The sequence below is a fragment of the Alosa alosa genome, chromosome 6 (genome assembly GCF_017589495.1).
Source record: "Alosa alosa isolate M-15738 ecotype Scorff River chromosome 6, AALO_Geno_1.1, whole genome shotgun sequence".
In the NCBI taxonomy this organism is placed as follows: Eukaryota; Metazoa; Chordata; class Actinopteri; order Clupeiformes; family Clupeidae; genus Alosa; species Alosa alosa.
In genome coordinates this window covers 4536215-4558566 of record NC_063194.1, presented here as the reverse complement: position 1 = coordinate 4558566, position 22352 = coordinate 4536215, and the positions used below count along the sequence as shown (strand labels likewise).

At 41.3% G+C, this 22352-nt stretch overlaps 2 protein-coding genes across 9 annotated transcripts in view; both read left to right on the top strand.

Annotated features, from left to right (window-relative positions):
* Positions 1-22352, top strand: part of hoxb3a (homeobox B3a) — a 54775-nt gene that overhangs the window by 13620 nt on the left and 18803 nt on the right. Inside the window, exons 1-2 of one of the 8 annotated variants that reach the window (XM_048245112.1) lie at positions 202-306; positions 16702-16917. The gene's annotated coding sequence lies outside the window, so the exon portion shown is untranslated. Of the gene's footprint in view, positions 1-201; positions 307-8239; positions 8292-16701; positions 16918-21820; positions 21958-22043; positions 22062-22352 lie in introns of those variants that run through there. The other 7 variants (XM_048245116.1, XM_048245113.1, XM_048245117.1 and 4 more) reach the window with 7 other exon arrangements.
* Positions 232-15275, top strand: hoxb4a (homeobox B4a). The gene is made up of 3 exons (XM_048245127.1): positions 232-306; positions 12162-12592; positions 13539-15275. Exons 1-3 carry the CDS (start codon positions 278-280, stop codon positions 13856-13858), a joined length of 780 nt encoding a protein of 259 aa, XP_048101084.1. The 5' UTR covers positions 232-277; the 3' UTR covers positions 13859-15275.

The following is a 22352-nucleotide window of genomic DNA, read 5'->3' as shown; positions in this document are numbered from 1 at the left end:
TTTTATCTTGAAGTTAGATCGTAAAAATCGCCCAGGCCACAGACAGATACCCCTTACTGGCTCTCAAAAGTCACGTGGGGTCCATAAAGTTAGTTTTATGGTTTTGGGGAGTTGACAATGTACTATATATTTCACATTCTAGAATGCAAGTGACGGTTTAACTGCTTCGAAGGGATTCTAAAGGGTCAGTTGCGATGGTAAGAGCAGTCTGGTAGGCCACTGCAGTGCCCGCGCCTGGTCCGTATAATGTCTCCTCTCTGGTTCTACTTTCAAGGAAATGTGGATTATGGATTATGCGTACATGAAGTAAGTTCAGATTAAGCCTATTGCTCGGTCATTTGGTCTCAGGGTGAGGTTGGGAGGAGAGGGACACTGAGTCAGATAGTGGGGGGCAATTCATTTCGCCCCACTGTCACAGGGCAATGAAAGCTGTTACTGCTGATGAAGCACTGGACTTTTGTGCGTCTTGCAGATTTGTATAAACGCGCCTGCATAGAGATACGAGGGTAAAAAAACATAATAGGCTATTTATGGTCATGGTAAATTTTGAGATGGTTTGTTTTAGCCTTTTGGATTATGGATTAGGTTACTCTGTCATAGAAATGTGCGTTGGATTTATAAATGAACAGGTTAGCCTATATGAATATGATATGCCCATCAAAACAACTTCGCAAAGCAATACTGATGCTAAATGTCATTTAAATCGCTACGGATATAGTTCTGATGGCCTTTATTAGTCTACCTTATGTAAAAATCGATTGCCGTTCACAAAACAGCAAAAACCTAGGCTCTAAGTTGAACGAAATAGACCTATGAGATACCTGGCGACTCTGATGTTTACTGGAATTCACACCTGCTATTAAATAATAGTTTCAGACATCAGACTACCACTTAAGTCAAAGGGTAGCCTAGTCTAGCATAATGTTTTAAATTCAAGTTTCAATTTCGTGAAATATTCTACTTTTTTGTAGATGTATTTTGTCTATTGGCTGTGTTAATTAGACAGTTCACTGTCGCTAGTTGTTAGGAAATTATGAGGACTGAGTAAAGTTACTGCCATGCAACTTCTTAAAATTATTAAACATTCTGGAAATAATTCCACTCTGACACTGTCTCTCTCTGTTTCACAAACGAACACACTTTTTCTCACTCAGTGTATCACATTCACCCCCCACCCTACACACACATACACACTCACAATTCGACAAGCACATCTTTGTTCCAACTCCGCCCAAGTATTTCCAAAAGGGAAACGTGTGATTAACAACACACTGGATAGGCCTACCGCGACTCTCGACATTTGTATAAAAGTGTCTACGAGTCTGCAAGAAAAAGCTCACGTTCACCTAAAATAGCCTGGATAAAGCTAGGACAAAGCTCACATATCACAGGGGATCTTCATATGATTTAATTACACCTATCATATAAACTGTTTAATGTTTTTGTCATCATGACTCTTACATGTAGGCCCAGCTGAGTTCAAATCGAGTGTAAAGTTCGGAACTGTATACCATTAGATTCCACTCAGCACCGCGCAAAGAGACCCCTCTTTAAAAACAGCACTTCACTAGTGGTAGCACTCCAGTAATAAGAGCATAGGACTGTCATTGATGTGACTATTAATGTTATCCAACATTAACAACAACCGCAAAAAGAAGTCTGTGGTTTCCTTGCGCCGCTTTATGCCCAGGCATAAACTCAGTTGCTGGATTGGAGAACCCTTGGTAGCTTATCTCGTTTATCTACAAGTCATTACATAAATTTAGCAACCGCAGTTATGCAATGGTCTTTTTCTTTCTTTCTCTTTGCCATTATCTCTCTCTCTCTCTCTCTCTCTCTCTCTCTCTCTCTTGTTGTTTCTTTCCTCATTAAGAAAATGTTGCGGATGTAGGTTAGGCCTATTTTACACATTTTCCATTCTCTGCAAGGCGATAAAATAAAATAAAATAAATAGGCTACTCTTTCTGTTGTGTGTTATGTTCTGCACAGCCAGTTGCTTGTGTCGATAATTTCGCTCTTTTTGGATACTGAATCCTAGGTAGGCCAGCCGACATGGCATTTAGGGTAAATCTGACATGGTACCATCTGTTAATAAATCAATTTATTCTTGCTGGGGTCAGCGAGAGTTTACGGCTGTTGTGTGAGAGCTCAAGCAACCTACACACTGTACTTTCTAAGGAGGCTAGTATAGAATTTACCTAAGTGACTTGTGTGATGACATAACGACTAAGGAAAGGTGAATTGCTGTTGAAATGTTGATGTTTAGTATTTTAAAACAACTGCAAATGTCTCCTGCATTAAATGTTATTAGTCAAATATTTGGCTCAGTTTAGGCCTAGGCCTTCTAGTCTGAAATAAAATAAGCTTGAAGGGAAATCAAAATTACATCCCCTTCAGGCTCGAATAGTTTGGTGTGTGTGTGTGTGTGTGTGTGTTTGTCTGTGTCTGTGTGTGTGTGTGTGTGTGTGTGTGTGTGTGTGTGTGTGTGTGTTGTGCGCGCAACAGAATGAGGAAGTTTCATGTGGTAAACAGGAAGGCAGATCTCTAGTCGCGAGGAGAGGCAAGGCGTTCTATATAATTTTTCATCGGCTTCCTTGTCACTGATATAGTGGGAAGGACCAAGGCCTCTACCAAACTCCTCCATGTTGGCCTTTTTTAGAATCCCCATCCGAGTTCATCGCCCTGGACCCTTCACATCCAAAAGTTTGTGTAAAACTAGCTTTGCCTGGCGTCGTCTGAAACGCATAGCCTACAGATCTCATTCGGGCCTAACATGTTTAGGTGTGTCGGTGAGTAACTAGGCGACGGCAAATTCAATGTAAGGTGTGTTTGTGCGTCAGAATGTATTTGCTTGGGTGGGTTGGGATCATGGTAGTCTATAGCAAAATTTACCCTTGCAACACACTTAGGTAGGCCTAGCCAGTCTGCTAAGAATGGCTGTACTATAGCTGTAGGGAAAATTAAATCGTTGGATCTGAGAAGTATTTGTGTCAACATTTTACAGTTGTCACAGTGCTGACCTTCAGGCTCTATTGAACGCAGTTAAACACCATATGCAGTCGGTGCAATATATTGATACTATTGAATATTGCCTGTTTATTGCACTGTATAGATTCATTGTTTTGTTATGCATAATTAAAATAACGTGCCAATGGTCAAGCAAAATTTCGAATTGACGTAGGATTGAATTTCAGGGACAGATCGAACAGATTTTTATGCCGTCGTTTCAAACGTTTAAATTGCCATTTTAACCTCGTAATGTGTTCTGCATATTGATAGGGGTAATCTTTGCGCGTATATCTCATCTATAATGCATGAGCACGGGATCATCCAGAGGTCAGCAGACGCGCGTAGCGCTTCGGCGCACGCGCTCAAACAAACAGCGAGCTCATCACATGGGCCACTCGATGTTTATCCCTCCAGAGGGGGAGAAAGGGAGGCTGTCGGAAAATGTATTTATTTACCCCTCTCTCTTTCCTCTTCTGCATCCGATTCACTAAGCATTACATGCGCGAGGACGGACAACGAAAACATCCCACATCCCCAATATCAGTCCAGTGCACCCCACTGCGAATAGGCAACACCAGCGATTCTTGTCTTTTTTATTCATTATTTGGTGCTGAACCCAACGGATGTGTTTTCTGCAGTGCTTGAAGACCAAACAGTCATAAATTCCCAGTCCTTGTTCGAAAGACTTCTTGTAGGAAATTAGATCGTTTGTTTTTATAAATAAATAATAATATATTAAGAAAGACTGTTTTGAGGAAATATTTAGGCTAAGCTTCAATCACGTCTATAACGCTATACTTCCGATGTGCCGGTAGCCTACATGTTTTTTTTATGGATCATTCTGATATCAAAAGATGAGACAATATTTTTGACTCCTTTGACAGTTACGAAACTAAACGCTTCCAACATAATTGCCGCAATAACAATTTCAAATATTATTATTAAGCTTGCGATATGCCTATAATGATGAAAACAACAGCAATAATAATAATAATATACTTGAAAATAATGATAATAATAATAATAGACACAAACAAATAAGGCTGGTTATGTTTTGGTTGAGGCGTAATCAATTCTTTGGCTATTTATCAAACATCAATTTCGATCGGATGTAGGTGTATTTTGATTTAATCAAGCCTAACTAAATAGTGAGTGTGTTATTTGACCAGGTTTTGGTCTTTTGCGCATGGCAATCTAGAAAAACAACATAATTATTGTACATAGGCCTATACTGTCTTCTTCGGGTTTTAACGCAAAAAACTACACCACTGTAAAACAACACCACGGGGCGAGAATGGATACGTTTAATATATGGGTGGAGATAACATAATTGTAGAGGATTGTCTCCAACGAAGTAATGTGCAACCAAGTTCGATGGCTAATTCAAATACCTCATATGTATTTTATTTCTGCCCTAGTTTTCTCCCTGGGAGAAGTGATAGAAAACTAGATGCAACGCTCTTCCATGGCCAGCAGAGCCCGCTTTAGACCAAAGTTCACAGCTTCAGAAGGAATATCTCTTCCTGCAGAACAACCTCGCCTTACCAGAATATTGTAGTTGAAAATGTAATGCACGCATACGGTTCTATACAGCTAGATTCGTTTTAATTCATGATCCGAGGTGGTAGTGTAAGACTTTAGTCACGATACATACGTGCGGGAAAGGTTTACGGTAGCCTAAGAACCATGTGCAACCAAATGTCACTTGTGTTTCCTCGCTAGTAAGAGATGCAATAGGCTACAACGTGCGTCGCTGAATGTAAAATGGCCGTAAGCAGTCATATCACAACGTCTCCTCTCTTTATTCTACACGTTAGCCTCAAGCAAGTGAAGGTGAATCTATCCTCGTTAGAATGGCTGCGTAGAAGCTCGGGGTCACAGAGTTGAGGGGTCAAAAGTTTACGTCGTGCGTGACTCGGCTGTCGACTCTGTAGACCAATTGCTGGATGTCAATGGCAAAGTGGGAGAGCGAGAGAGAGAGGAGGGAGGGGAGTGACTGAAAGGAGAGAGAAGCTCCGGGCGGGGGAGTGAAGAGCCACAGATTGTCTCATGCGCAAAGATGAGAGAAATGATAGCGAGAAAAGAGGGTTGAGGTGGAGGGCTGACCTTCGCGGTGTGACAGTGCAAGCCCCTCGCGCTCACCAAACAGGCAGAGAGAAACAGAGAAATGGCCGCACAGACCGAAGAACTAAACGGAAGGATTGGGTGACATTGGGCTTCTCCTATTCATAATGCAGGTGTTTGCTCTCCCGCCGTGTGAGGTCACTGCAATGCACCAACGACAACCGATGGTTCCTACTTGGCCGATGGCTTCAGTGACTCCTGAAATCAAGTTTCTGTCGCATCTTGGTGTGGCTATATGTGAATTAATTTACACCTAATGCACCTAATGCAATGTAATCAGCAAGATAGGCTATTTGTTACATGCACTAAAGCACCATAACAACGCGTTTACAGAGTAGCATGCCCTTGGCCCAGGCCATGATTTGTTGAATACTAGCCAACTACAAAATGTTTTTTGTTTTTTCTGCTTAGGCATTCCAGTTTGAAAACATCAACAAACAATCATCAAATCGTTTCAGATAGTTTAATAGGCTATAGGCCTACTACATGGCGGCACTACACTGTAGTGGCGGCACTACACTGCAAAATTAACTTTGGGAAAGAATAAAAACAAGGTAAAAATAAAGATAGTGATACTAGTTGTCGACTTTACCCCCTATCCTGTCATAGAATAGGCTAACTAGCGAAACCAATAGCTAGATAAAATAGACTATTGTAGTAACCTAACGTAGGCCTAACGTAACGTACACTTTATAATATATAATATCCTGACAAAATATATTGAAAATAACCTCAAAATGCCAATCATCCCAATTCACTGAATCTTATCAGAACGGCCTCCTTGGTCATTGTAATAATATAACAAAATTGTATAGGCTGCACGTAGGATGACCCCACACCATTGAAAACGTTTATTCTTTTGAAAAAGAATGGCTAACAAAGACGGAATACATCCCCACCCAATTCAGTGATTATACATCATTTAGAGTGCTTTGAGTCCCATAATGCACGACGTACTACTTGCCACTCACACTACGTGTGTGTGTGTGTGTGTGTGTGTGTGTGTGGCGTGGTGTGCGTGTGTGTGAGGTGTGTGTGTGTGTGTGTGTGTGTGTGTGTGTGTGTGTGTGTTTGTTTGTTTGTTTGTTTGTTTGTTTATTTATTTATTTATTTGTTTATTTATTTATTTATTTATTTATTTATTTATTTATTTATTTATTTATTTATTGTTTTTATTTATTATGTCATGGAAAATACCGAAGACCGAAGGTCTGTCTATATTCACCATGTCAATCCTCTCCCGTTTATGCGTATAAAACAATTATAAGCACTTTTGAAGCAACTCTTGCTGATAATGTCTTAGACATCATATATATTTTACCTAGTGGTAATCATTAGTAAAAACAAAAAACAAAAAACAGCTATGGCAAATTTAAGAAATCTTGAATCTCAACAGATGTATAGTAGCCTACTTATAGGTCTATCCTTGCGAGCAAAATAATGTAAACATAAGCTTGGCATAAAAATAAAAACTTAGGATGCAAACTTCATTCTCTGGTGATTGACTTTCGTGAACGTGCACTGCACAGACGCCCTCAACGCAGAGAGAAGGAAAATGCATAATTCAGTAAACAAATAATTACATTATTGGCACAAAGATTGGGTCTAATGGTGGTTTCTGGGATAGTATGATTCTCTGGGACGGTATTGTGTAAAACAAAGTGCATAAGTGGTGAATAATTGTATTAGAAAACACGTCGCAATTGGAGTTCACTCGGAGTTCACTGAATTCATCTCAATTCCATTGTAACATTTGCCGTTGCCAGGCAGTGCATTGTCCAACATTTTAATATCTGGATTTTGCACGGGATAAACTGCAGTTGTAAAATTATATTTAAATGTAAACAGTTTTCCTGAGTAACAGTTAGACTACTACCAAATTAAACAGCCATACTTTCCCCTTAAAGCTAATGTAAAGTGTTTAAGATATTTTGAAGACCAAAACACCATGCACAGATGGTGTCACAAAAGACCGATAAACCTATTCCTTTACTACTACGCGCTTCTTGCATTATTTTACTGAGGATGAATTAATTGTAGGCTATATTTGTGCATGTTGACGTCTTATACCTTCATAGCTAATTAAATGAATGAGTAGGCTACAAATAATATTTAAAAACATCAGGTCAATTTTTTTAAAGAACAATGTAACCTATTTATGTTCGTAGTAAAAAAAATATTCTCTTATATATTTGCTTAAAAATCAGCAGTTTCATCTTAGGTCAACATCAAATGCTGCCCAGCTTTCCCACAACATTTCATTTATGCACACAGAAAATTAAGAAATGGTCTATGCTTGATTTGTTTGCTGGCTCGGAAAGCCTTTTTGAATGAACCCCCCTTCCAAAGTCATTTTTCTTCAAAGTAATGACCTGGGCACAATTCAATATGACCGAGCATGCTATGCATGCATTACTACTATAGAACTTGCGAGTGGGAGAGACCCTGAGCCGGGGTGAATCGCAGGTCACTGCGTCTAACAAATATTAAAATGTACGGACTCGTGACACGCCTCGCTGTTTAACAAAGACTGCCAAAGTGCGAGATTAATACGAAAACTTGAGAGTCCACAACAAAATGCCTTAAAGCGTTCGATGGTATTGTGGCGTCCACATCAGCGGAGGAGTTATGGGGCATTTTATTTTTTAGATGTATTAGGAGGGAAACGGTTGCATAGAGCGCAGGGATAGCCTCTCTTGTCGCCGTTTGCTAGGCTAAGCGACAAAGGACAGCCGGCACCTCAGCTCTGGCAGATGAAGTTGATCTCAAGCTGTTTTATCGCATATTTTTCTTCCTCTTATGGCAAGCGTAGTATGCTCGTTGAAGATTGGCTTGCACCGTTTTGGACGATCTTATGTCCGCCTGCCCATTGTTGCTGTGGTTGTTGGAGCGGATCTAGAGGGACCCGCGGAAATGAGAAGGAGTTTCACGCACAAAGGTATCACGGCGAGGTCATGGGCTAAACCTGTGGCGCTGAAGAAAGGGGAAGGGGGGCGGCGGAGGGGTTAAAGCCACGGCGACAGGGAAATAATGGGCTCGAGGAGACTCGAAAATAAACCGGGGCGAGAGCAAGTACACTCGTTTGCGCGGCGGACGCGCAAAAAAGATCGAGGAGACAGAAGTCCCGAGCACGGAGTGAAATGGATGCGTGGAGAGAAGTAAGTAAAGAAATCGGCGCTTCATTTACATATGTGGCGTTCTCTGGCAGGTGCTTGCCTGGGCGGACCACGTGTTCTTGCTGTGCAGCGAGTCCACGGGTGCCCCCCTCCTCTCCCACCGGAGTTCTGTGCTGAATTCGGGCCCCACGGTGCCGCTCGTTGTTGAGTTGTGTGTGGAGCTAGTGTAGTGAATATTTACCTTGGCTATAGTTTCTGCCTGGGTTCTTTGAATGGCTGGCGGTGTACACATTAACCCCATAATGAGGCAGATGGTGGTGGGTCCCTATGCCGCGTTAAGGGGATGGTGCCTGGGGTGAAGGCGAGGTCGTGGACACCGGGGGGTGAAAGGGTTAGAGTGGACAGCAAGGCTAAACTTTCTCCTCCACTGCTAAGCTTCATGCTACTTTCTTATAGTAGTAAATAATGGCTATTCCTATAGAAAGTGCAGCAAAATGTAAAGTTTATATACATTTTCTTATAGTTGCAAGTCCACTGTGCCTGGCAGGGCTGGCCATTTTATTCGACACTGACAATCAATTTATATCAGGGACAAAAGAGAAGAACGAGTCAAGGAAAGAAAAGGGCGATTTCAGAACTATTGTGTTCACTTGATTGCTCGGGCCTATTTGAGAAATTAGTAGGCCGTAGAATAGGCTATGCAGACGCTAGGGGTGCTACAGATTTTATTGATGGCCTGAGCTTTATTTTTATCTACCCAGGAAATTAAACGAAAATATAGACACATGGCTTTTTCAGAAAACATTCGATTTCACCATTTTAATACCACCACTTTTACATTAATCTAGGACGGATTTTGGCATATTTCTATGTTAATACATGTGTAGCCTATATATCAGTAGATCCAACTGAAACGAGAACAAAGAAACATTAACCGGTAGGTTTTTAGAACCCGTTTCAACCACTTATTAGTTTTATCTGCCCCTCCACTTTTTGCTGAAAACTGGATTTGTCGTGTAAAAAAGTTTTGAGGTGTGATTTTTGTCATTTCTACTGCCTACTTGGGGACAACAGTGATTTTGAAGAGCAGTTAAAGCACGAGCTGCAAACATGAATACATATACTACACATATCGATAGCAGTAAGGCCTAAACAAGGTATAAATAATTTTGCCTTTCGTGTTTAAAAGAGAAACAAATGAAATATCGATTATTTTGATTTTTTTCGATTCTGTGAAAATATATTCTACACAGTGAATTACATATTCTGTCACCTGGTTTGATCTCTTCATGTACTCCTCTTTGTTTTCAATTCGCAAAAAAATAAAAAGGTTAATTTAGTTCCCCCTGCAAATTATGTTGAACGAAAGTCTTTGGGTTTGCGGTCAGGACATCCTTTGTTATATATGATGTTGACTATGCACAAAGAGACGTTTTACTGTTAAAGTTCAATTCTGAATTTGTAATTAATCTACAGTATCCGAAATACTACCTTGTACATCATAGAGTTTTAAAATCAATTTAAAATGAAGCAATTTGCAATGAAGGTGGTATGTATACATGTCTATTCTCAGAAAAGATTAAGTTTTCAGTCGTTCCATTTTTTGAGTTACCATTCTACACACAGCTGCCCTTCTCTCTGCACTATACGTTTGATTTAGCCGTCTTTTCAACCATGTCAAAGCTTACCTTTTTACAGATGATAACAACAAAAAAAGTCACTGTAATTTCTGTGTCTATGGTGGGTTTTTCTGGATCCTTGTGAGGAAGGGAATTGAGTAATCCATAGGCTGAGTTTAAGGCTTCTTTTTCCAATACGGTCTAAAATCGAAATGGAGTGCTGGGTGCTTGGAACAAGAGAAGAAAACTTGTTAAAAGGGTCATAAAATGTTTGTTTGGTGCTTTGAGGATGTGTCAGGAGGCTGCCATTTCTTCCTCTGTGAATATTTTATGGTTTTATACCCCTCATCTCCGGATACGTACTCCGTTTGAGTGGTGTTAAGCAGCCAGCTGCAAATTGGAGTGACCTGCCATAAAAGCCATATGCATTATTTCCCATCATTTCCCATTCCCACTCTCCCAATCTTTCCTTATACCTGCCGTTTCAAACCAATGCACATTCACGCTGTATTTGTGTTGTGAAAACTGGAAATATGCATCGTAGTAAAGATATATGATTGTGCTATCGCACAACCTGCTCATTCGCATTTTACATGATCTCGCACTCGCTCTCTGACGGTCTTTTTTTATTCTGGACCTTTCCCATTCTCCGATGGTCCGATGGAAGTCCGATGCTGCGAATGGCTCTATCAAAGAATTTACATTTATAAATATGAATCGATGATAACAACGGAGCTGCTGAATGCTAAAACTACTTTACTTTGAAACGCAAGTTATTCGTGTGGCTGTGTAGATCTCCGGAAGGAGCTGTGTTTCTTTTTTTTTTCAAGATCAACTGATAATGTTGTCTGGTGTATCCTGAGGGTAAACTTCGAAAATGCAGTCTGTTTAAAGCCTATTGTCTGTTTGCAAAGCACCCGTCACCGAAATGAAGGAGACAATAGATGCACTTGAAGGCAGACCAACTCAGGTGCTGCACCTTGACTGCCAGTGGTCAAGGTGTGCGGCCCTGTTCCATACCTGTTAAGGAGATACCTGTCATCTATATATACCCTGTAGATCCGGATTTGTGTGAAAAGACACACAGTCACAAATTCGTATCTAGGGGAGTATGTAGTTGATATATGCGCTACGCCGAAGACGTTCAACGACTTCAATGCTTTATTTGTTATAGGCCTTGTTATTCTGTGTAAAAAAATAAAAAAAATGAACATGCATGAGGTGACTTTTTTCTCTCCCTTATTTTGTGAAGACATGCTGGGGGGTTATGGTGTATTTATTATTGAACACGTGTTTTCCCTCATTCTAGTTGCATAAAATGCAGCGATTGTCCCTTTAATGAGGCGCTCTGGTGGCTGCTCCACCAGCTTTCGATTTTGATGTCTTCGATTGAAACAACAAAACATGTTTCAGCGCGATATCCACTTGATATAAATTCGATATGTACTCTTAATGACCTTCCAGCATTGTGGAGAGATGTGCCTACCGAGGGTAGATGTTAGATTCAACTTCTTTGGGGTTGCACTTCCAATTGCCATGCAAGGTGTGTAAATGCATGTGCAGAATGAGCGCTATTCTTTGATGGTTCTAACTGCCTACTTGCTTGAATGCAAAAGGTCTTGCTGTGATTTAGGAGGCTTTGTAACCTGAATTAGTTGATGAATTTTCTATCGATCTCAAACAAGCCCAGATTAATCTCTGACAGTCTTCCGCTGTACGCTGCTCACGCCAGAGACATTGCCCGTGCATTATTAGCGAGCGCATTTAAGGGCTTGGCCGGGGTTGCTCCTCTGCATCACTTTCCCTGGCACTTCTTTTCCAGAACAAGCCAAAAAAGAAAAACTCCAGAATACCTTAAATATCGTTACTGGATATGTGCGAGCTGCATAGCCCATGCGCGAGTTTTTCCTAACGAATTGTGGTGGAGTAGGGAGGGGGACTTGAAAGTCGTCCATGCAGACGTAAAACTGTCGGGAAAATGCGTCACGCATTGTAGACTTATAAGCTTTCGTTTGTTATTGTTTTGATTCTCTTGGTTGACTATCTTCCGCGTGCTATCATAAAAAATATAAAACATCTGAATGTCACAAACTATGCACGGATGATGTGCGGGGTCCGTTCTGGCTAATCCCATTTCCTTATCCGGGAATTGGAGGGATCCACGCGATTGGCTACTGCTGTCACATGGATCCTTAACTTTGTTCACTTGACAGAAAGTAGGAGGGTTCTACAAAACAGGAAAACGAGTAAAGGGATAGATATAAATTTTAGTATATTTTGTGTGCAATTCAAGGAAATTAATGGCCATGAGTTCCTATTTGATCAACTCCAACTATGTGGACCCGAAGTTTCCACCCTGCGAGGAATACTCCCAGAGTGACTACCTGCCCAGTCACTCCCCGGATTACTACGGCGCCCAGAGGCAAGAGCCTGCGTTCCAACATGAGTCGATCTACCACCAGCGGTCGGGTTGTGTCGACCCGCCTTACACGTCGTGCCAGGGTCCGGGGCAGCCCGCAGTGGTTATGTCGCCGAGGAGTCACGTCTTACCACCAACCGGACTCTCAACTCCTCTACCCGAGCAAAGCCATCATTGCGACTCCGTAACTCCAAGCCCTCCGCCCGCTTGTGGCCAGAACCCCATTAACCAAAGCACTTCATCGGCCAGCTCACGCAAGGATCCCGTGGTGTATCCCTGGATGAAAAAAGTCCACGTAAACATTGGTAAGTGCTGTTAACTTCTACCTCTCTGCTACTACACTTCACCAAGTTACGAAGCTTGAATGTCCGGTGTTAAATCTATTGCTCCCCTTGTGAGGTAGCGCTCTGTCGAGATTTACGATCGGCTGTTTGTAGGGGCAATATAATTACACCCTCCATAAATTTTTATTGCACTTCTTTGCCAACTACCTTTGAAGTCTATGCAACCTTCGCTTTCTAATTTCTACAAGGGTAGGTTTTATTACGGCTCAAGAAACCCATAAGTTAAGTTTTATGCGTTCGTAATTTGATTTTAAGTGGCTGGATGCATAAACGTGTACTCTTCGCTGTCACTTCTCTATTGTGAGGTAAAAGTTTTATGGAAGCTGAAATATTCATATTTATAGTTAAAGCCATAAACCACTAATGGTTAGGCAAACAGTTCAACTATATTATAGGTAAAGAGTATTATTCTGCAATAATTAGTGAGTGCTTCGAGAACTAGAGTGCAATTAGACGAGGACAAATACGAGTGTTCCAAAGTCACCCGCCATCAGCACGTCTACACTGCACAGCGAGATCACAAAAATAGAATTGTCATATAATACTTTTGGTGTACTGTGTTGCAGTGTACTTCTATGTGCTGCACACATGTTTTTAGTGTTTTATGACATGCCCACACATTTAACATGAATTCATACATTCTGTGTGGATTGCCCTGATTGTGCACGTCATTGTATGCCTCTGGCCCCCCTGACAGAAATAACCTAGGCTACCACATAGACTATGATCATTCGTCTTTTGCATGCAGCGCTGTTGTATTTGGATCTAGCGTTTAGATGGAACACTTTTGTGAATATATATCACCAGTCAATGATTACATTTTACGCATGTTATGTGTTTATGGCTGTTTGCATGCTTTTTCAAGCGGGTTAGTTGTAGAGTAATGTATGGCTTTCTCTCTCAACAGTAAGCCCAAATTATTCAGGAGGTGAACCCAAGCGCTCCCGCACAGCCTACACAAGACAACAAGTTCTGGAACTGGAAAAGGAGTTCCACTACAACCGCTACCTGACCCGCAGGCGCAGGGTGGAGATAGCCCACACCCTATGCCTCTCGGAACGTCAGATCAAGATTTGGTTCCAGAACCGACGTATGAAGTGGAAGAAGGACCACAAGCTGCCTAACACCAAGATAAGGTCCAGTAGCTCCTCCAATACAAACCCAAGCGGAGTCTCGACACTGGGGAGTTCACAGAGTCGGACCAGCGGACCCCCACCCAGCCTATAGCCAACCTCCCTCCATACCCATTCAGAAATAAACGCACTTTGTGAAACCACAGTGTCTGGAGGGGCACGCGTGGATTTTAGCCATGCGGCTCTGCCCGTTCTCCATCTCTTTATTCACTGACAGGGATGTTACACGAGAGGGTTAAGGAAAGGAAGAAGAAGAAAATATGTCCGATTCTAAGCCAGAGAAAGAGAGAGGGGCAAAGAGTCCAAATACAAACACTTCCACAGATGTGTTCTCTCTCGATCCAGTTCCCTCTTTTACCCCGGGCCCCTCTTGTTCTCTCTCCCCCTCTATTAGAACAGAAGGCGGCAGATAGTTTTCAGATTTGGTGAAGATGGATCCGCGTTTCATCTTTAATCACGCCAAACTCGGTCCCATTTGTCATGTTTACTCTGCGGTACAAAGGATGAACCGTAGGCCTGCCCATTACCTCGACGTCTAGCGTTCTGTTTAATAAATGAGTCTCCTTGTTTCGTCAAGAGCCGTTTTCTTACTGCCCTTTTCTGCCTTCCGTTCAGAAAATACAACGAGCACGGCTGCCCAAATATGAAGTTCCTTTTCCTTGAAATATCTCAGATTTTACCTTTTTATTTTAATTATTGTTATTTTTTGTTGTATTCTTCAAGGATGCAATGGCAAGAAGCCTTGGAGCGATAGTGAAACGCATCGATCGTTTAGTATGTACAGGGACTGTTACCCCCGCTTATTTTCAATATCTAATTATCATATATTTGAAATAATCGGGGAAATATAAAGGAGACGTTCTTTCGGAAACAGGGGAAGGTCATTGCAATTTCATTAAGCTGGACATAGCTATATGCTAAGAACCAAAACCTGGTACATCGCAAATCATTTATAACAGAGCACTGCTAAGTACTGTGTGAATTACCTCAATTGTAATTGTGTTGATTTTTTGTTGTCTTGTTTTAATGAAGTGACAGATTTGAACTCGTTTGACTTACATGACAAGTATCTGCAATAAGTACTTATTCATTTCTTGTAAGTGAAATGTATAATTTAAGTCAATATGTGGCCAGGGTTGTTCAGAGATAAGGGGTGCGTATATTTGCATGACTGAATATACACATTTATTTTAGCGTTTATTCTCTTGACTCTACGCCTTTTCAGGCACATAAACACGCGCACATGTCTCTTGTCTTTCTTTCTCCCCTCTTTATTTTTCTCTCACGCTTTTCTTCTCGCCCTGTGCCATTTGGGTATTTACCTTTTATGTCTTTCTTTTTTACATTCCAAAGATCAGTCTTGACGCTGGTAAATGACAGAAATGTATTTTATTCCCCCAATTTTGTATGTTGTCCTCTCTCCCTGCTTACTTCTATCTCTATCTCTGTCTTCCTTGTTACTTGTAAATAGCTAGAAATTTAATAAATGGCGAAAAACCATCTCTCTTTCCCTTTTGTGTCCTGTCCTTATGTCGCCATCTGCAACTAGAAGCCTGTCTTGGAAGCTTTGACGAGTCAAGTGGTGAAGAAGAGCCAATAGGCAGTGTGATATATGCCAAAGCATACATTTTTAATTGAATTTCGGCCAGCCACGGAGGATTTGCTTTTTGCTTTTTAGCCCAGGCCGTCTTAAATATCAGTGTATATCTGCATTGTGATTTATATCTTGCGTCCATGAGTAATCCTGGTACATTACGCCTTGTAATCTCGTTTTAAATCACGAGGCCCTTCATTTCATTCTCCTCTCGCCTTAATTTAACGGTGCTCACACTCGCTGCTCAACGATGCTGAGAGAGGAGTTAAAGTATGGATCCCTGTTTTGAAAAAAGGCAGAAACAAGTAAAATTGTTTCTCGGCTCGTGGGCTTTTAATGCTTTAATGAGTGTAATTTTTGCACAACAGTTTTCTCGGCTGCTCGCCGGTGCGCTGTGTGTTTTTTATATTACAAAGGAGCGGGCCGGTGCCATAGCTCAAACCCTGACAACCAAATAGATAATCAAGAAGACAAATGGCTTCTTTTGGAAGGCGCGGCCCTTGTATTAATTTTCATTTTCTTTTCTTAGAGCAGGTATCGAAAATATAGAGCAGGAGAAAATAACATTCCGTTTGCCGGCGTTGAACTTTAAACAAAAGTGTAGCCTCAAATTGGTCTGCTAGCATTCCGAGGCACCAAGAAGATTTTCTATTACTGGCTCCTTGATATCGGCGAGACCCTCCCGCCATATGGAGCCCTCTATCCATTTATCTGTTTTCTTTCCTTTATTTATGAAATGCCCCAGCAATATTACAAACGTCACACTCTTCAACGAGCCAAGATGTGTCTAGTCAACGAAACACCAAAAGACACTCTGCAGGCTCTGAGCTCATCTAGTTCTCCTTTCAAGGTATAGGCTATCTTTTGAGAGCATTAAAATGTATTTTAACTCTACAAAGAAAACACATTTCCATCCAAACATGTAAGGTAGCCTACTTGTTGTAATAAAAAGGGCCTTAACTTAAGATACAATAGCTGGTCTTCTTATGTCCAAATGTTATGATATTTTAAATTCGGACATGGGACATTTACATGGCAAGATGATCGGTTCCCGTGACCATTTATCTCCTTACAAGAAAGGCCCACAGGCACTCGCCTTGTGAAATGAATGCCTTCTGCGTGTGGCATCTGATACAATGTGCACCTTGGAATCCTATTCTTATCCTCAATATCAAAAAAGCCTTCTGCCACCGACGTATGAATAGGAGAGAACAGATTTCTTAGGGGGCCCGAAAGTTCACCGCCATTATTTGTGGACAGAGCCCAAGAAAAATGTGAGAATTATACAGAAAAATCATTAATCACCGCTTCTTTTTACACACTTCTTTTCTATTGTCATTCAGCAGCACAACTGCATGGGCCTTCTGCTAGGAGGGGAGTCAAATCTTGGAAGACACTTGAAGATATCCCCCTCCACCCTCCCTAACATCTCAACACCACCTTCTATTCAACTAAGTCATGCCTCAAGGAAAAAAAATCAGCCTAGGAAAAGCAGCAAAACCAGTGAAATTTTAACGCAAGTGAGAATCTTCGCAGGATGCGTGATGGCAGCGACGAAGGTAAAGGCATTTTGTTTCGTTTTGGTTTACTTTAGGGTTTTATTACTTTATGGCCCTGAGTTTCACAGTCGGGTATCGGGCAAGCATTTGTTGTGGCCGGGGGACAAGTGACTTTTATGGCTGCTGTGACATAGGGGATTTGTGAAGGCCGGCTGTTGTGTGGGTTTGCTTACTTGTTTTGAGTTTGGATGACACCGTGCATGGCACACTTTGTTTTCGTGAGAAACATGTGCAAACTGTGCAACTGTTTTGTTGTCTTTGACTCTTTCACCTAGGAGAGAGAGAGATAGCGGGGAGAGAGAGAGAAAGCGTGTGTTTGCGTTTGTGTGTGTTTCTTTGTTGGTGTGGGCGCACGTGTTTATAGTTTAGGCCTACGTATGCATGCTTACTTCTAGGTTAACGTGCATATATGTGAGATGTTGATGGTTGGTGTGTGTGTGTGTGTGTTTTCATGTGGTTTGCAGTATATGGAAAGCGTATTTTTGTGTGTGTTAAGTGACAGATTCTGGTGGTTGCTGGGGAAATCTGGTTGTGATTCAAGGTGTGTGTGTGTGTGTGTGTGTGTATGTGTGCGCATGTAGGTCTGGGTGTAAATATTACAGGCCATATTTTTGGTGCATGCAGTGTGCTCACAATAAACACTTATGAGAGACATCAGGAAATGACTTTCAAAGTCATTATGTATTTGATTATGTGTATATTGTGATAATAGCATGTTATGTAATACGATGTTACTAATATATGAATTGATTTGGAAAGGTATTTGCATTGTGTTAGTGCCTAATGACTTGATTCCGGAATAGGTGAAACATAAACTTAAACGAACAAAGGAGCTAGATTAGAGAAACGATTTAAAGAAGAAAAAAAACACAACCCACTGGCCACAAATTGCTTCATGTAATTGCGAATGTGTGTACTTAGATGTGCACGGATGCTTCCGATATATTCACCGGCGTTTAACCCCACAATAATCAATCTCAAGCGAGTATCAGAAAAATGACAGGCGTTCGGGCCAGTGGTTCCAGTGTCCACTTCAGACTTGCGAGACCTGGTGCGTGGCAAAGCCTAAAACAAATGGTAAAAATATAGAACAGAGTATCGAGGAAAGTGCTGGGAATCGATGGTTGTAGTGGACAGCAAAATGGCCTCGCAGAGTTCAACCAGGGGACACGTTTTTCTGACCGATTAGGTCCGTTGCGAAGGCACAGACTGCCCCCCCTCGAAACCCTTGACCCTCTGCAGACTGGACATGGCTCCGGGTTACATTTTCGGCCCAACCCCGGGGCGAGGTAGTCATAACACCGCGGCCTGGCCACTGTAGCCTCAGGGCACACACTATCTCTCTGCTAAGACACTCGAATAAACTGATGGGGCCTTAAGAAAACACAGGCCGTGGCCTTGCCTAGACCTCTTCTCTCTGATTCATCCAAAGTTTTTGGTTGCCATGGTGCTGTAGATTGACGGTGCAGCCCCTGCCTTGCTTTGCTGCAAGGTTTTGTAATTCTCCTGAACCCTAGACAGTCTCCACAGATTATAGGCTGTGTTACAACTACATTGATTTCTTTCGCTAAGAGGAATATACTGCCCTAAATGTAATGGTTATTTGGCTATAAATACCGAGGTATCTCCTCGCCCATTCTCTCATTTTCCACTGCATCCTCTCTGCTTCCTTGAAAGATGTGTTGGAAGGCCTGGTAAATTGGCCCGAAGTGCGCGCGCGCACTGTGGCCTGTTTTAGCTCACACACTGCTAATTGCGAAACAAATAGTCCTGTGCGCACAGCTGAATTATTATTGTGCAAAGGCGAGGATCGGAGGTCAGCGCCGTGCAGTCAGCACAGATATATGACCAACGCACGCGAGCTCCGTGCGCCAGGGCTAGTCTTTTTTTTTTTTTACAAGGGACACATATTAAGTAAAGGAGAGACTAAATGTTACCACAGCCACTATCCCCCTACCCCACACTTAATAAAAAGCTACTACATTGTTATTAACACATTACTCGTCTTCGCGGTGATATTTCGATGGTAGGCTACGTCATACAAATAATGGTGTAACGACCTTTTTTTTTTAAATGCCAACAGTAGTAGGTTAGCTTAGGTTGTAGTCTATAGCCTTTCAAAATCTTTTAATGGCTAACTTAATTTCAGTGCAGCAGACGCACAATTGTGATTGTGCTTATGCTCTATCAATAATTAACTTGCTAAAAAGACAGAGTTAGATTCGACAATGCCAGCACAGAGAGAGAGAGAACATCTGACTGAATAGATAAATAGCCATTTATTGATCAAATAGATAGCACGTTTAATTGAGCATTTTACATTTAGTTTTAATATTTTAGAGATACGCCCGTTTGCTATAAGCACTAGCCGGCTAGGGATATCCTTTGGCGACCTATGTTACTAAAACACAGGACTATAATACAGGACTAAAATAATGTATTCAAAGTGCATGATTGTGTCAGCCGACGTGAAAAACAAAGAAAAATGGCAAGGAATTACTTTTCTTTCTGCAGTGCAACAAAACAAAACAAAAATCAGTAGCCTACATTCAGCTAAATATCAAACATTGGTCAGTGACCCAGCTGTTCCAAAAAAATATTAGCCTACTAATGTTAGGTGAGGACACACACTCGCTTGCTGTTTGCCCGTGGAGGGAGTGCGTCTCTTTCAGAATATATTTCAAATCGGACTACGCGCGCCCTGCCGGGTTTGACAGATTTACGGTCCACAATAAAAGAAGAGATGTTCGGCCCGTAAATCATTCTCCATTCGCCTGTGTAAACCAAGCCTTCAGCAAAGGGTTATGTTTACAGCGACACTGTTCAAAAGCAATTTACACTGACTGTTCTATTATTATTGTTGTTGTTGTTATTATTATTATTATTATTATTATTATTATTATTATTAGGTAACTAATTTTAGAACTAGTCATAGGCTTGTATAGCAATAGCAGTTATGGAAGTAGCAGTAGCCTAGTTGTAGCTCCATTACCCATAGAATGAGGATGTAATGAATGTCGATTTGGGAGTGATTTTTTCCCCCGCGTCATTGTTGTATTTTCATTGTCAGTAAATATAGTGTACATACTATGTCTATCTAAAATGTCCCATGCAATATTTCCCATATATGTACCACCCATTCCTGCAAAGATCTGTATAGTGAGTATAGAGTATAGTGAGTATAGTGATTTTCGTGATTCTAAACCATTTTGTAATTACTTGAATTGAACAGTTGAACGCTATTGGTAATTACTAGGCCTACTGTATTTTTGTAATGAATGTATTCTTAGCAATTAATAGCATTAATGTTAGACTAGTTTGATTGATTAAAATGACATAGCCATTCCACGTTTTGATACCACGAATTGATGAAACACAGGTCTCTATTCACATGACGGTAAATACACAATACACACAATAATAAGTATAGCCTACTGTGGCATTTCAAGGGCGCGTAAGGGATGTCACCCAATCCAAAATCGTAGCCAATGACATTACATCAGGTTTGTCTGCATATAGACGAGATATGTTTAACGAATGATTAAAATATTTATAATTTCACTATTGCACCTTTTTCCCATTGCTCTTTCGGTCCAAACATTAGGGATCATTCAACGCCTTGATAGAACCAGCGTGATGTTGGTTTCAGTTGCAAACAAAGCTTATCGTAGCTTATCCTAGTGCTGTTGGCTTTCCCCCAGAATATTTAGTGTAATTGCGTTTGATAGTGATTACTTTCTGTGGGATGAAAGTGAGTCTTGTTTTCCCCTCCTCCTTGTTATCTCCCCCTAAGCTGTTTTGCTTCTGTTTACGTGAAAGAGAGAAAGGGAAAGGCAAGGCAAGGCAATGCAATGCAATGTAGAAGTCTCTGAGATTTTGAAGCACACCAAGTCGAGCTATTGTTTGACCTTCAGGAGAGTCTTCTGTCGACTCGTTGCTTCTACACAGCCCTAGGTCCATTGTTCTGCTCTGTTATAGTCTACCCAGCGTGGCTGTGCCTCAGTGTAGGAAAAAAACTATTGTTGCTAAGAGCTCACGGCGGGGTCTCTGCTAAACTCACCCTTTGCCGCGTGCTACCTGTCTAAAAGCCTATCTCTCTCGGTCCCCGTGAAAATGAACTCCCTTTTGCTATGGGCTATAACCATCATTTAGAGTCCACAAGAGATCACAGTGCACTTTGAGTTGGGACCAAACGCATCAGAAGTGCACGCGTAAAATCTTACATATCTTTCAAAAACTGTAACATCATGCATGAGCACAAAGGAGCCAGTATAATAATGGTGTTTATGAAACTTTCCGTAATCCAGTGATATTAACACGAACTGGAGTCCAGCCTACAATGATTTAGTGCAGAAAATGACTACATAGTTTCAATTGCTTTGCAAACTTTAATTCAATTAGAGACATAGAAAAGACAAGATGACATTACACTGAGCACGAAGCGATAACAAGATGAAAACCTTTACAAGACTTGCACTTCTTAAGACACCAGTAAAAAACTATGGACGTAATGTTTAGATATCGTAAATATGTATCGAAATTATACAGGTTTATGAAAATATAGACATAAGAAAGCAAAATAGATATCCAAGTTTCTCTTAGTTCGAGTTCATTCAGAACGTGGTTATGACACTACTAATACTTACCATAACTGCCAATACATAAGTTATTTCGCCAGCAGCTTCAGGTCGGAAAACGGTGATGTATCATTTTATTTTCTTATACATTTATGTTCAAAGAAAATCAAGATAAAAGTGAGTGTCTGTACCGCTGAGGTAGAGTGGTCCCACGAGCTTGCAAGGAGAGTCACCCCCATCCCCCTCGTGGTCACGTGATTCATTAAATAATTAATGCAGTGGTTGCAGAATAGATATGTATTCGTCAGGAATATCGCAGACATGGTCTCCCTGTGTCTGACGTGAAATTCAACTGTCCTTTTAAAAACAAGCCCTATAGCGGAGGAAAAAAAGAGAGGCACAGACACACGCGGAGGCTGCAATAAAACAAAATTGGACGGGAGCACCTCAGCGTGTGGACATTGTGAGTATAGCGGAAACGGGGGACGCCACTTCCATGCGCGTACATTGCTGCAACGTTCCGGGCTTGCCCGAGTCCATGAATTATTTGCCGTTTGTGATATTGTGGTAAATATGTCAAAAAATATTCATTTTGCCATACCTTGTCATCGTGCATGCACGTCTCAAACCCCATCCCATTGTTTGACTTCGGTTGTGGTAACAGGACTGATATTACATGTCATAGATTTGCACTTGTGCTCCATTGATATCATGCTGTATATTTTCTTTTTTAAGCGGTAAAGGATTCTCACTGTCCCCCATCCCATCTCCTTCCCTACCACAGCATGTCCCTCTCCTATTTTCATTCAGCTACTTCGCTTGATTTATAGTGATTTGTGTGTCAGTGGCAGCGGGGCT